The sequence below is a fragment of the Nematolebias whitei genome, chromosome 15, assembly GCF_014905685.2.
Source record: "Nematolebias whitei isolate Nwh7 chromosome 15, NemWhi1, whole genome shotgun sequence".
In the NCBI taxonomy this organism is placed as follows: domain Eukaryota; kingdom Metazoa; phylum Chordata; class Actinopteri; order Cyprinodontiformes; family Rivulidae; genus Nematolebias; species Nematolebias whitei.
The window spans coordinates 9,011,251-9,023,975 of record NC_056512.1 but is presented as its reverse complement, the minus strand read 5'-3'; the positions used below and the strand labels follow the sequence as shown (position 1 = coordinate 9,023,975).

At 41.8% G+C, this 12,725-nt stretch overlaps 1 protein-coding gene across 2 annotated transcripts in view; it reads right to left on the bottom strand.

Annotated features, from left to right (window-relative positions):
- copz2 (COPI coat complex subunit zeta 2) overlaps positions 1-12,725 on the bottom strand; it is a 66,853-nt gene that overhangs the window by 11,389 nt on the left and 42,739 nt on the right. Inside the window, exons 7-9 of one of the 2 annotated variants that reach the window (XM_037689369.1) lie at positions 9,739-9,790; positions 3,634-3,672; positions 2,667-2,699 (exon numbers count right to left, since the gene is read on the bottom strand). In XM_037689369.1, coding sequence (XP_037545297.1) covers positions 2,667-2,699; positions 3,634-3,672; positions 9,739-9,790 — 124 coding nt within the window. The remainder of the gene's footprint in view (positions 1-2,666; positions 2,700-3,633; positions 3,673-9,738; positions 9,791-12,725) is intronic. The other variant, XM_037689370.1, reaches the window with a different exon arrangement.

Below are 12,725 nucleotides of genomic sequence, written 5' to 3'. Positions count from 1 at the left end.
TTTTCACCTGATGGCTGACTGGAGTCCTGTTTGGGTTTCTTCTCTGCTTTCAGGAAGGCCCAGTTAGGATATCCACATTGCTCTAGAGCCTGTCTTGTGAGGGATTTCTCCTTCTGCCTGGCTCCCGAGCTAGTGGGGATGCTGTCTGCTCTGTGATACAGAGTCCTGATGACTCCTAACTTGTGCTCCAAAGGGTGATGGGAGTCAAACTGCAAATACTGGTCTGTGTGGGTGGGTTTGCGGTACACCTCGGTTTGCAAATGTCCTCTATCAGAGACTGAGACCTCACAGTCCAAGAAAGCCAACTTGCCATTTTTTTCATCTTCTCGTGTGAACTTGATGTATTTATCCACAGAGTTGATGTGGTCAGTAAAATGTTGGACTTCCTGAGAGTTAATTTTAACCCAGGTGTCGTCAACATACCTGAACCAATGACTTGGTGGTGTCCCTGAAAAGGACGTCAAGGCTCTCTTTTCTACCTCCTCCATGTACAGGTTGGCAACAATAGGAGAAACTGGAGACCCCATAGCACACCCATGTTTCTGCCTATAATATTGCTCCCCATATGTGAAGTAGGTTGACTGTAGGCACAGTTTCAAGAGTTGACACAGTTGTTCTGTGGAAAGCGTGGTCCTGCTGTTCAGAGTGGGGTCTGATTTTAATCTTAAACTGACCACCTCTACTGCATCATCAACAGGAATGCACGTAAAGAGTGATGTGACATCAAAAGAGACCATTGTTTCATCAGTCTCCATGATGACATCCCTCACCTTATCCACAAAGTCCATGGTGTTCTGTATGTGGTGTTCTGAGCTGCCAACTAAAGGGATGAGTACAGATGCCAGATATTTGGAAACATTGTAAGTGACAGAGTTAATCATGCTAACAATAGGTCTTAAAGGTACACCTTGTTTGTGGATTTTAGGTAAACCATACAGACTAGGTGTGGCCTCCCCTGGGTTTAGTCTGTGGTACAGAATACGGTCAATAGCCTTGTCCTGCTCCAAATTTTTCAGGCAATCTATTAACTTCTTCTTGTAACCACTTCCTGGATCTCTTTTCAGAGGTTCATAAGTGGTTAAGTCACTAAGGAGTGTCATAACTTTCTCATGAAGGTGAAAAGGAGGAACCCAGACCAGTGGTCATTCCGTATGTTGAGGGAGTATCAGAGAAACTGAGACGTTTATTTTCTAAACATAACATCCCAGTGGCTTTTAAACCGCAAAATACATTACGGCAAAGACTGGTTCATCCCAAAGATCCAGTTCCCCGGCACAAACAGAGTAATGTTGTGTATGCTGTTCAGTGTCAGGAGGGCTGTGATCAGTCTTACATCGGAGAAGCAAAACAGCCACTGGCCAAAAGGATGGCCCAGCACAGAAGATCAACATCATCAGGCCAGGACTCTGCGGTCTACACTCATCTCCAGGCCAGCGGTCACTCTTTCAGGGATGAAGATGTTCACATCCTGGACAGAGAGGAACGATGGTTTGAGAGAGGAGTAAAGGAGACCATCTTTGTGAAAAGAAATCATCCATCATTAAACTGGGGTGGAGGCCTCCGGGTTCAACTGTCCCCCTCTTACAATGCTGTGATTGCTAGTATCACTCAGCCCTCTGTGAGTAGTAAACAGCCATCAGTGTGCTAATGACCCATTGTTAGGCTGATGGTCCTTCTTGAGCATGTGATCAGCTGGTTTTGGTTGTCAGCAGCAAACTGGTTGATCCACTCTGAGAAGGTGCTATTTAAGAGACTGAGCTGAAAACAGCACCTCAGACTGAGGAAGTCTCTTGGATGAGAGACGAAACGTTTCTAGATTTTTTTGCTTTGATTTGTTTTTTGTTTTTTTTGAATGTCCAGAGGACCAAATTGAACTTTTTTGGATACATATAAGTATGTTGTTAAAATTAGTAGGTTTAAGAGTTTAGAACATTGTGGACTTCGTCTCTGCAGGGTAGGTCTGCAGAATCAGAACCGAGTCGGACAGGAAACAAGCTGAACCGGAATCGAGCGGAACTGAGAGCTGTTGCTGTTCTGCTGAGCTGGTGAGTAAAATTTTGTAGCTACACATACAGTACTGTAAGTATGCTGTTAAAATTACGTAGGTTTAAAAGCTTAGAACAATGCAAGAGTGTGGGAAGGGTTTAAAAAGCCTTAAAATACATATAAATACTAAAGTAAATATAATGTCACTAATTTACAGATTTTCACTTTTTGCGGGGGGGGGGGGGGGGGGGTTGTAACGTAACCCCCGCATAAACGTCGGACTACTGTATGCGAATGTTTCTGTTCAGTGTCCTGAGACGACTTCTGTTGTGACTTGGCGCTACATAAATAAAATGAACTGAATTTAACACTACCCGACAATAAATAAATAAACAAAACTATATGTCTAACATGCTGGCTATTCGTCTTGATACATGCTCAATAATCCAAAATGTTTCAACAAAAAACAGTCTGTCCAGAGGACCTGACTCAACCTAGTCAGATTCTGACTTTTGTTTTGATAAAAGGCTATTCTGAACTTAGTGTTTCCTTCAATTAACCACATTTAAACCCTTTCTTTTTGCCCCTACTCTAAAGGTTAAAGTGTGTAAAGTTGAGTGTTACAAAATAAAAGTGACAGTGTGGCAATATTGTCTTGTTGGTAGTTAGAAGAGACTTACATTAGTAGTCAGAGCCAGTTTCTCTGTGAGGTGCTGTTGGGGTTAAAGCAGCAGACAAACAGAAACTTAGAGCGCGCACACAGAAACAAAATCCAGCCAGAATTCAAATCATGCAAATGTTTACTGACGAGGACAGAGTATATTAGATAAGACCTGCGGTCGTTTAAACAAATCAGCACTTGCTACATCAAAAACCTTTGTCGCATTTGAGACAATCTGTGCAGTTAATGTGTTAGCTTGGTGCTAAGTGAATGAGCAGACAGGAGGAAAACATGTCAGCTTTAACCAGTGATGTCTACATGCATTGATAAATGAGTGCTGAGTTCAGAATGAACAGAATGTAGAAAAAAAAAAAAAAAAAAACTAGCAATGTGTAGCCTGTTAATAATTGAAGCATGTGCAGAGGATGACCCTCAGACACTGAAACGTCAAATTTTAGCTTGAAAAACTGAGTTCTAGACATTTTTATGTTGACTAAAGTCAATTAGCTGTTGTGGTTAAATAACATTAAGCTACTTTAAATTGCACACGCCAACACAGTGGCGCAACTGGTAGAGCTGCTGCCTCTCAGCACGCAGGTCAAATCCCGGTCCGTGGGCCTTTCTGGGTGGAGTTTGCATGTTCTCTCCGTGCATGCGTGGATTTTCTCCGGGTACTCCGGTTTCCTCCCACAGACCAAAGACATGCATGTTAGGCTGACTGGTAACTCTAAATTGTCCCTAGGTGTGAGTGAGAGAGTGAATGGTTGTCTCGTTTGTCTCTATGTGGCCCTGTGACGGACTTGCGACCTGTCCAGGGTGTACCCCGCCTCTTGCACAGTGATTGCTGGACATGGACACTGGCGACCCCCATGACCCAAAATGGAAGAAGTGGGCAAAAGATAATGGATGGATGGATGGATGAATTGCACACTATCATACTGTATACCTAAAGAGATGCTACTTTAGCAGTTGTGCATGTGCCTTACCTGAGCCACACTTTGTTCAGTTAATGGGTTCTCATCAGCCTGTTATAAAAACAAAAACAAATTGTGTTTCAGAAAAAAATGTAAAAGAGAAACACTTCAGGAACAATGCATTAGGAAACAACAGAGCATGTGTTAAATGAACAACACATCAACAGTGTTAATAATATTAAGCACAACACATCCTGGAGTTTTTGGCCTGCTGCTCGTTGCCGGTTGTTATTCAGGTGCATCACAAAAAAAATAGAAATCTCGTGAAAAAAATAAAAAATAAAATTGTCAATCATTTCAGAAAGTGAAACTCATATTATATACCAGTAGATTAATTTTACAGAGTGAAATATTTCAGCCATTATTTCTTGTAATTTTGATGATGATGGCTTGCAAATAATAAAAAAAACTAAATTTAGTGCATCAGAAAATGAGAATATTCCAGAACCAGCTGTTGGTACCTTTGTCAGTGTGGGCCGGTGTTGAGTCCTGCTGGAAAATTAAACCAGCATCTCCATAAAGCTTGTCAGCAGAAGGAAGCATGAAGAGCTCTAAAATGTCCTGCTAGATGCTGCGAGGACTAAACCCAGTGGACCATAACCAGTAGAGAACATGGACCCAAACCATCACTGACAGTGGAAACTTCTCTCTGAACTTCAACAACGTGGATTCTGGACCTCTCCACTCTTTCTCCAGACTCTAAATATGCTAAATTAACTTTAATCTGAAAAGAGGACATTGGACCACTGAGCAACAGTCCAATTCTTCTTCTCCCCAGCCATGTAAGACACTTCTGGTTCAGGAGTGGCTTGACTTGAAGAATGTCACATTTGTACTCCATGTCTAGTATTTTTATGTGCATAGTGTATAGTGTGCATGAGTTTCCAAAATGGAACTTTATCACTTTATTCCAATTTTCCGAGTAATTGACTTTTGTTTTTTCATTATTTGTAAGTCATAATCATCAAAATTACAAGAAATAAAGGCTTGAAATACTCGATGTGTAATGAATCTATGAGTTTCACTTTCTGAAGTCTTCTCTGCCAAATCGCCACCTTAATGTGGCAGAGGGGTTTGAGTACCCCTACTCCTGAGGGCTATGTTGTCTGGGGCAATAGCCTCCGGTAAGGTCTCCTATGGCAAACAGTCCTCAAGGGAGGGGTCAGACTAAGAGCGATTCAAAAATCTTGATGGATCAACAAAGGCATCAGGATACCTTGCCTGGAAGAGGGAAACTGGGGCGCCTTCGTGGAGCCAGACCTGGAGGGGAAGTGGGGATCTCACCGGCGGTCATGCCAGTTCTCAGCAGCATAGACTGGTTGGCAGGGGACTGCTGGCATGGACTGAGGATATTGCTGAGCGGTGGGAGGAGCACTTAGAGTATCTCCTAAATCTATCCGCCATGTCCACCTTTGAGGAGACACAGCCTGAGGACTCGGGGAAGATGAGTTTATTACCATGGCAGAGGTCATCAAGGTAGTCAAAATCTCCTCTGTGGTAGGGTGCCTGGGGGGATGAGATTCACCCTGAGGTTGTTTTCACACGATAGTCCAGTAGACTCGGTTCGGTTGGGGACCAATATTCATGACATTTTGTTCACATTTGAGCTGGTGCGTTTGCATTCACACTGCACTGTGCAGTCGAGCCAACCTGTTGAACCAACCTGTTCCCCTGCTCGCCTGTGGGGGTGCTGCACCTAGAACTACTGAAAGAAACAACACAAAAACCTCTGAAGACACTTCTTCTTCTGGAAATAAAAACAAAAACGGAGTGGCATCAAGTTTTAGCAGTTTTAGGAGTAATAGTTTGTCATTTTTCAAAAATGGACTCAGCATGAGCAGAAGATGAGGCAGAAGACCATGGAAAATATTGTTTTTCACACAAGGCAGCTGACGGCTCCATATAAGGTAAGTTTGCCCTGCGCTGTACTCCACTTCTTGCTTGTGGAGCGGGGCCCAGTATGTTTACATTCACACTGTACTCGAACCGCGCTGGAGTTCTCTTCTAATGGACCGAGACCTAAGTTTTAGCCCGAGCCAGAGTTCGCCTTTTTGTTCCGTGACAGTGTTCGATGGCACGTTCACACCTCCCCAAACGAACCGGACTTCATAGGAAAATGAGCTAGAGTTCGATTAAAGCAGACTAAACAGGGCTGGCGAGAATGCACCCTGAGATGCTGAAGGATCTGCATGTTCTGGGGCTGTTATGGTTGACATGTCTCTTCAATATTGCATGGAGGACTGGGACAACGCTTGTGGAATGGCAGACCGGGGTGGTGGTTCCCATTTTTAAAAAGGGAGACCAGAGAGTGTGTTCCAACTATCATGGGATCACACTTCTTGCCCTCCCCTAGAATGCTTACTCCAGGGCATTGAAAAAGAGGCTCTGATCAATTGTCAAACCACAGATTCAGGAGGAACAGTGTTGTTTCCACCCTGGTCATGGAACAATAGACCAGATTTTTACCCTTGCCAAGTTGCTAAGGGGGTCATGGGAGTTTGCTTCTCTGGTCTACATCAGTTTTGTGGATATGGAGAAAGCTTATGACCATGTTCTGCAAGGCATTCTGTGGGGGATGCTGTGGGAGTATGGGATACTTGCTACTAAGGGCTATCCGGTCCTTGTCTAACCAGAACAGGAGCTGTGTCTGTATTCTTGGCACAAAATCAAGCTTGTTCCCATTGTGAGATGGACTCTGCCAGGGCTGTCCTTTGTCTCCAATCCTGTTTGTGGTGTCCATGGAAAGGATCTTAAGACACAGTTGGGGAGAGGAGGGTATCTGGTTTGGGAACCTCAGGGTCTCATCTTTACTTTACACAGATGATGTGGTTCTGTTGGCATCTTCAGGCCAAGACCTTCAACTTGCACTGGGGTGGTTCACAGCAGAGTGTGAGGCAGATGGAATGAGTCAGCTCCTCAAATTCTGAGGCCATGGTCCTTACCCAGAAACTGATGGAATGCCATCTCTGGGTTGGGGGGAGGCTTTGCCTCAGGTGGAGGAGTGTAAAGATCTGTGCATCTTGTTCATGAGCGATAACAGGATGGAGCGAGAGATGGATTGACAGATTGGGGTCTTGTCCTCAGTAATGAGGGCATTGCTTTGGTCTGTCATGATGAAGAAAGAGCTGAGTCAAAAGGCAAAGCAAATTTACTGATCTATCTTCGTTCCAACTCTCACCTATAATCATGAGATTTGGATCATGACAGAAAGAACGAGATCCTGGATACAAGCGGCCAAAATGGGCTCCCTTCACAGGATGGCTGGGCTCAGCCTTAGAGACAGAGTGAGTTGCTCCTTCATCCTGGGGGAGCTTGGAGAAAAGCCACTGCTCCTCCACATCGAAAGGAGTCCGTTGAGTGGTTCAGGTGTCTGATTTGGATGCATCATGGACAACTCCCTTTACAGGTTGTCTAGGCATGTCCCACTGGTAGGAGGCCCTGGGGAAGACACAGAAAATGCTGGAGGGATTGTAAATCTTCTTTCACCTGGGAATGCCTTGGGGTCCACCAGAACGAGCTAGAAAGTGTCGCTGGGGAGAGGGATGTTTGGGTTTCTCTCCTGGACCTGTTGCCTCCATAACTCGATTACAGTTAAGCGGTAGAAGATGAAGATGAAAAAGACTTTCTGACGTGACTAAATAAAAAAATTGAACTTTTTCATGATATTCTAATTTTTTGAGATGCACCTGTAAATGCCTGTTAGTAACAACACTAAGTCTATTTGGTGACGTAATAGTTATTTAGTTGGTTTATTTAACAGGGACAGTGCACACAAACATAGAACAGAACAAGTCTGTGACTGATGCGTTGCACAAAAAGTATATAGCTACAGGTAATGCACAACTCTAGTCCCTGGTTGGGCATTTCTATGCATTAAAATACATACAATTTATCAATCAAAATACAGTAAGAGTACCTACGTGCTCCTGATATACTCCTAATACTAATATTCCTGTAATCAACCTAACAACCTCCAATTTCATATAATAAAAACTATACATTAAAATACAAACAATTTAAAAATCTAAATACAATAAAAAAAAAGCAAAACATTTTCCTCTACAAATTCTAAAATAACTTTGTAACCCACAAATTTACATAAATATCATAGATAGATATCTTTATAAAAATGTGTTCTACCCCAAAAACAAAGTCTAAAATTAAAAAGAATAACCATCTTAGTAGATGTTGTGGGAGTCCTGCCAGCAGAGCATGGTTATCTGAAGGAAAAACTAAACTCGGTCATTAAACCCAATGTTATGTCATGAAGTTTTGCAATTATCAAAATCTACAGTTCAAAAATGGTTAAATACTAGACAACACTATTAGAAATACTTGTCTAATACACTGTATTATTATACAAGAGGAATGTCACTGTTTATAAACTAGACTGCTATAATACTGTAACGCAGTGACTGAGCGTCAGCATACATCAACTAACTGCAAATTTAAAAAAAATTATTTGTAATAAATATTCTGGCATATATCCCATTAGTTTACACACCTGTTTCACCCTTTTAATAGATACAATCTTTATACTAGCTAAATGATACCGAATTAGTGGGTAGATAGACAAAAGCTCAGTTATTCATGTCTAATTATTGAAGTAAATGGTAAATGGACTGTACTTATATAGCACCTTTCTATCTTATTTCAAGATACTCAAAGTGCTTTACACCACAATCTGTGCTTCATTTACCCATTCATACAGCACTCTGCTAGATCTCTACAAAGCTAATTGAACAAATCATTCTAATGAGACTAATCAGTGCTTTAGATCACATTCATACACTGATGGGACACACATCAGAGGCTATGAGGGGTTCAGTGTCTTGCCCAGGGACACTTCGGCATGTGACAGCTGGTGGAATCAAACCCCCAACTCTCGCATTGGAGGACGACTGCTCTAACCACTCAGCCACAGCCGCCCCAAAGTGCATGATGTACAATGCTAAATATGACCTGATATATTAGAAAAAATACATTATCCTAGTTTAATTTATAAGTTTAAGTGAAATGAAGTAGCAGTAGCAGAGCTCTGGTTAGTGCAAGTAGACATGTAAAGCACTGTATTACTTAGAGTACAATTACTGTATGTGCTGCTCTAGCTAGAATGATAAGAGCACCTGGTAATTTTGTCACGGTAGCACATCCAATGCAGCATAGAGTGATGGATCCTTGCAAATGGGAGGAAGCAATTTTATCCGTGACCAGGCGCAATGGCACAGTCAGTGGGTGGACCATGGTGACCTTGGCTACCATAGATCAACCTTCTGCCACTGACCACCCAGTCATTTGAGAGAGAAAACTATACTTGTAAGCAATATAAGGTGGTCGGTTTACACACACACACACACTGTATAACAATGTGTGGCAGCAGCCATCTTGGATTTTGAGGTGGCAACCCAAATCTTGAACGGAATGTTTTTCACGCCTAGATGTAGCCACGCACCAAAATGGAAGTTGGTAACTTACTTATTTTTCAAGTTATCATGCTCACAACATGCAGGGACGGACGGGCAGAGGGTATTTCCAATTCCACCTTTCTGCTCGGGGGACAATAAGGCTCTTTCTATGCAGTTTTGGACGTGGCATACAGATGTACAGGGGGTTAATGTGTGGTTTCCACATGTGAAGAATCCACAGTAATACATCTAGTAAGATGGCAGCCATGAAGCTCAACTAAAAGTCAGTGGTCACACTCTGCATGCTCTCCCATCATGCATTTCCATCATCCGACTCATCCATTGATCCTCAGCCCACTCACTGTTTTTATCTCTATCATTCAGTTAGTCTCCTTTTCCTCTCTCACCCTTGGTTTGTCTGACTGTCTACAGCAGCTGGCTCCTATCTGTTTGTGCCTCTAGGTTACCGGTGATGTAATCAAACAGGACAAAACCATAGGCTGGCTCTGATATAAGCTGACACCAATCAGAGGAGGACCGACAGGGAGAAGGAGAGACAGAAAGGTGAGGCAGGTAAAAAAGGAGACCACAGTGAGCATAAACAGATTCATTCAAAATGAGTTCAACAGCTGTGTGGGTTATACTCCCACCAATAATGTTTGCAGTTCCTGATGTTACATCAACATTTTCAGATATCAGTCAGTCATCATACCCTGTAGTTGACTTTCTGTAGGACCTGCTGGGGGTCACTCTCCAAAATCACCCTGACAACAGAAAAAAAGCAATCAGGAAAAAGTTTTGTACACGTAAACTTGGGTTACTGATTAATCTGTCTTTTATAAATTTTATAAAATTAATTCACAAGTCTAGGATTTCTAGAAAGGAATGCATATAATTTGCTGCCTTTCATGCTAGAGTTTCATACTAGGATGATGTAATGATATTAAAGAGTTCTAGATGTTTTGGTTAAACCTGGAAAATTATGTTATGTATGATCGCATACAATATTATATCTTGCGAGATTTGGTATGTTGTGTGGTGATAACTGAGATCAGCTTCCACTACACTGAATTTTGGCCTAATTTCTGTAAATATACTGTTACAACCATTTTAATGTTGATCAACTTTAATTAGCTGTGGCAACAAACTTGATTAGAGTTGACTCCAAATGTTAATGAGTTGTAGATGTACAGTCAATGATTACTTTCTGAGAGTTTCACTAAAGTCCATCTGAGATCTGCCAACAGACAAGTAGCACTCAGAGTATGTGTTAAGCACAACGCTCAGTGTCAACCTCAACGATTTTTTTAGCTCATTACCTGTAAAATGGTCTTAATATAAACATGTACATGAAATGATTTACCAATTCTCATTTTAATTTGTTCTGTAAGTCATGAGTTATTTTGCTAACTGACAGAAACATTTGGCTTATTAATTAAAGACAAAGTTTTAAAAACAAATATGGCTTGACCAGTAAGCGGGGGGAGTTGTGGTGCAGAGGTTGGAGAAGGTGGGCCTGTGATCAGAAGGCTGCCGATTTAACTCTCCGGACCAACAACATCAAAATGTGGGTGGAAAAGGTGAAACACCCACACCTGCCTCCACCCTCATTTGCCCCACTCTGGGTCCTTGAGCAAGGCCCTCAACCCCCACCATCTGCTCTCCCTGGTGTCCTAGATAGCAGCTCTCTGCTCCACACAGAGGGCTGTGGTAGCTTGGTGGTCTGTCGTTGCATCAGGAAGGGCATCTGGTGTAAAAACAAATACCAAGTATTTGTGCGACTTAGTTCACTGTGGCGACCCCTGAAGAAGGAAGCAGCCGAAAGAAGAAAAAAAATGGCCTGATCAGTTAGCACTGAGAATATATTATGGAAATCAGTCTCAGCTATTACCACACCAACAGACAATGAAAGGCTCTTTCACAAGATGCCTCAGTTTGAGACTAAGACCTGTTCTTGCCGCCTCGGACCAAGGTAGTGAGGGGGGTGTTGAAGGCAGCCCATCTCTGGTGTGCCTCTGTGCCACTCAGAGAGTTAGTAAGAGAGCCAGACCGGCCAACATGTGAAAAAGTAAGCTGCGGCACTGCAGCTCAGTTATGTGATGAACTGATGACATCAATGTGTGACCGTCTGTTCACAGGACTAAACATATTTAATACAAAGAGGAATAGAAATGATGATGCACAGCTACTTTGTAGATAGTTTAAAAACAAATTAACCATAAAGAACATCACTGAAGTGAGTTAATTTATGTTTCGTAAGTAACACAAGTCCGACACATTTACTGAGTTGTAGTATGACATATGCAGGATATATTCATACATTTCGCGAGTTCTTCATTTTTCTGACTGTGTAAATGTCGTGCATTGAATTTAACAGAAATGTAACGAGAGACGTTATTTATCTTTGACCCATCAAAATGAATGCGGTCATTTATTTGCAGAATCAAAGTTTAACATCACACATTTACATTAATTTGGCAAAATATGAAAACAATAACATGGCTAGTTTCACAGAAAGTGGGCACAATACGGCGATTGTCCTCACTTCTCAGCAGAACAGCAGACATCAATCACACGGCGGTGATTGAGAACTTTGCTTCAGATATTTCTAAAATATCTGTAATGATTTTAGGAGAAAGGAGAGTTTAAGATGGAAAATGGAGATTTATCTTACAGAGAGATGTGTGAGGGAATTAATCTGTTTGACCAGAAACGTGCACGCTCCTTCAGTTCTCAGCTTGGTCACGGTACGCTTGGTCGAAGTAGAACTTTTACCTGGTTGATGATAGATCAGCGTCGGTATAGAATCCTTCCTTTGACTCTTTCAGCGTCTCCGTTGAGAACAGCTAAAATACTTCGAGAGTCGTGCGAGGTTATCCAAACAGAAGTTATAATTCCCAAAACCGTCTCTGGATTCTGGATTCCAATAGAAGCATTCTGGACGCCTGCGTTAGCATCCAAGAACTCTGAACTCTTTAACTCTCTTCAGAGAGTTAAAGTCTGGAACTCTTCTCCAGGAAAAACTTTCAAGCTCTGAAAACTCCCATGTTGAACTCATTCCAGAGCGCACCCCCACTGAACTGGGAAGTTGCCACATTTAAATGGGTCGACTTCCGGTTCATTTGAGAGCTTTCTAATTGGTCGATGGACCAGAACAGAGGTGTGGTTTGTGATGTAAGGTGTTATGAAAAGTCAAGGATTGTTTTAGTGACAGACAGAAAGATTATTGGAGAACTTCAGACTTCGTGGAGTCTCTACTCCTATTATCTGCTGTAAAAGTTAAACACGACATTTCTTTTCAGTAAACTTTTAGTTGACCGAACCTCGAACTCTAACACACTTACAAATTTGCTCATTGAAGACAGAAAATCAAGAAATGCATATTAACCTGATTTCTTCTTAGAATGAGGAATAAAAATCATTACTTACTGTTTATGTAAATAAAAATGAGTAGTTCTCTTCAACCTGTAAACATTGTTTGAACTAACACAATTTGATTATCAAAACATTTGTAAAATAGTAATGATCATAGAGAATTGTCTTTTCTACTTGATTAATTCAAGAAAGAAAGTCTCAGGATGGGTCAAACTGTATTTCTGGATGCAGATCAATGAAATAACAGTTTCTGTCCCACAAGGTTCTTAAGGTCAAGTGTTTTGACCTTAGGCTTAGTTTGACATCAGGTTAGGTTCACTACAG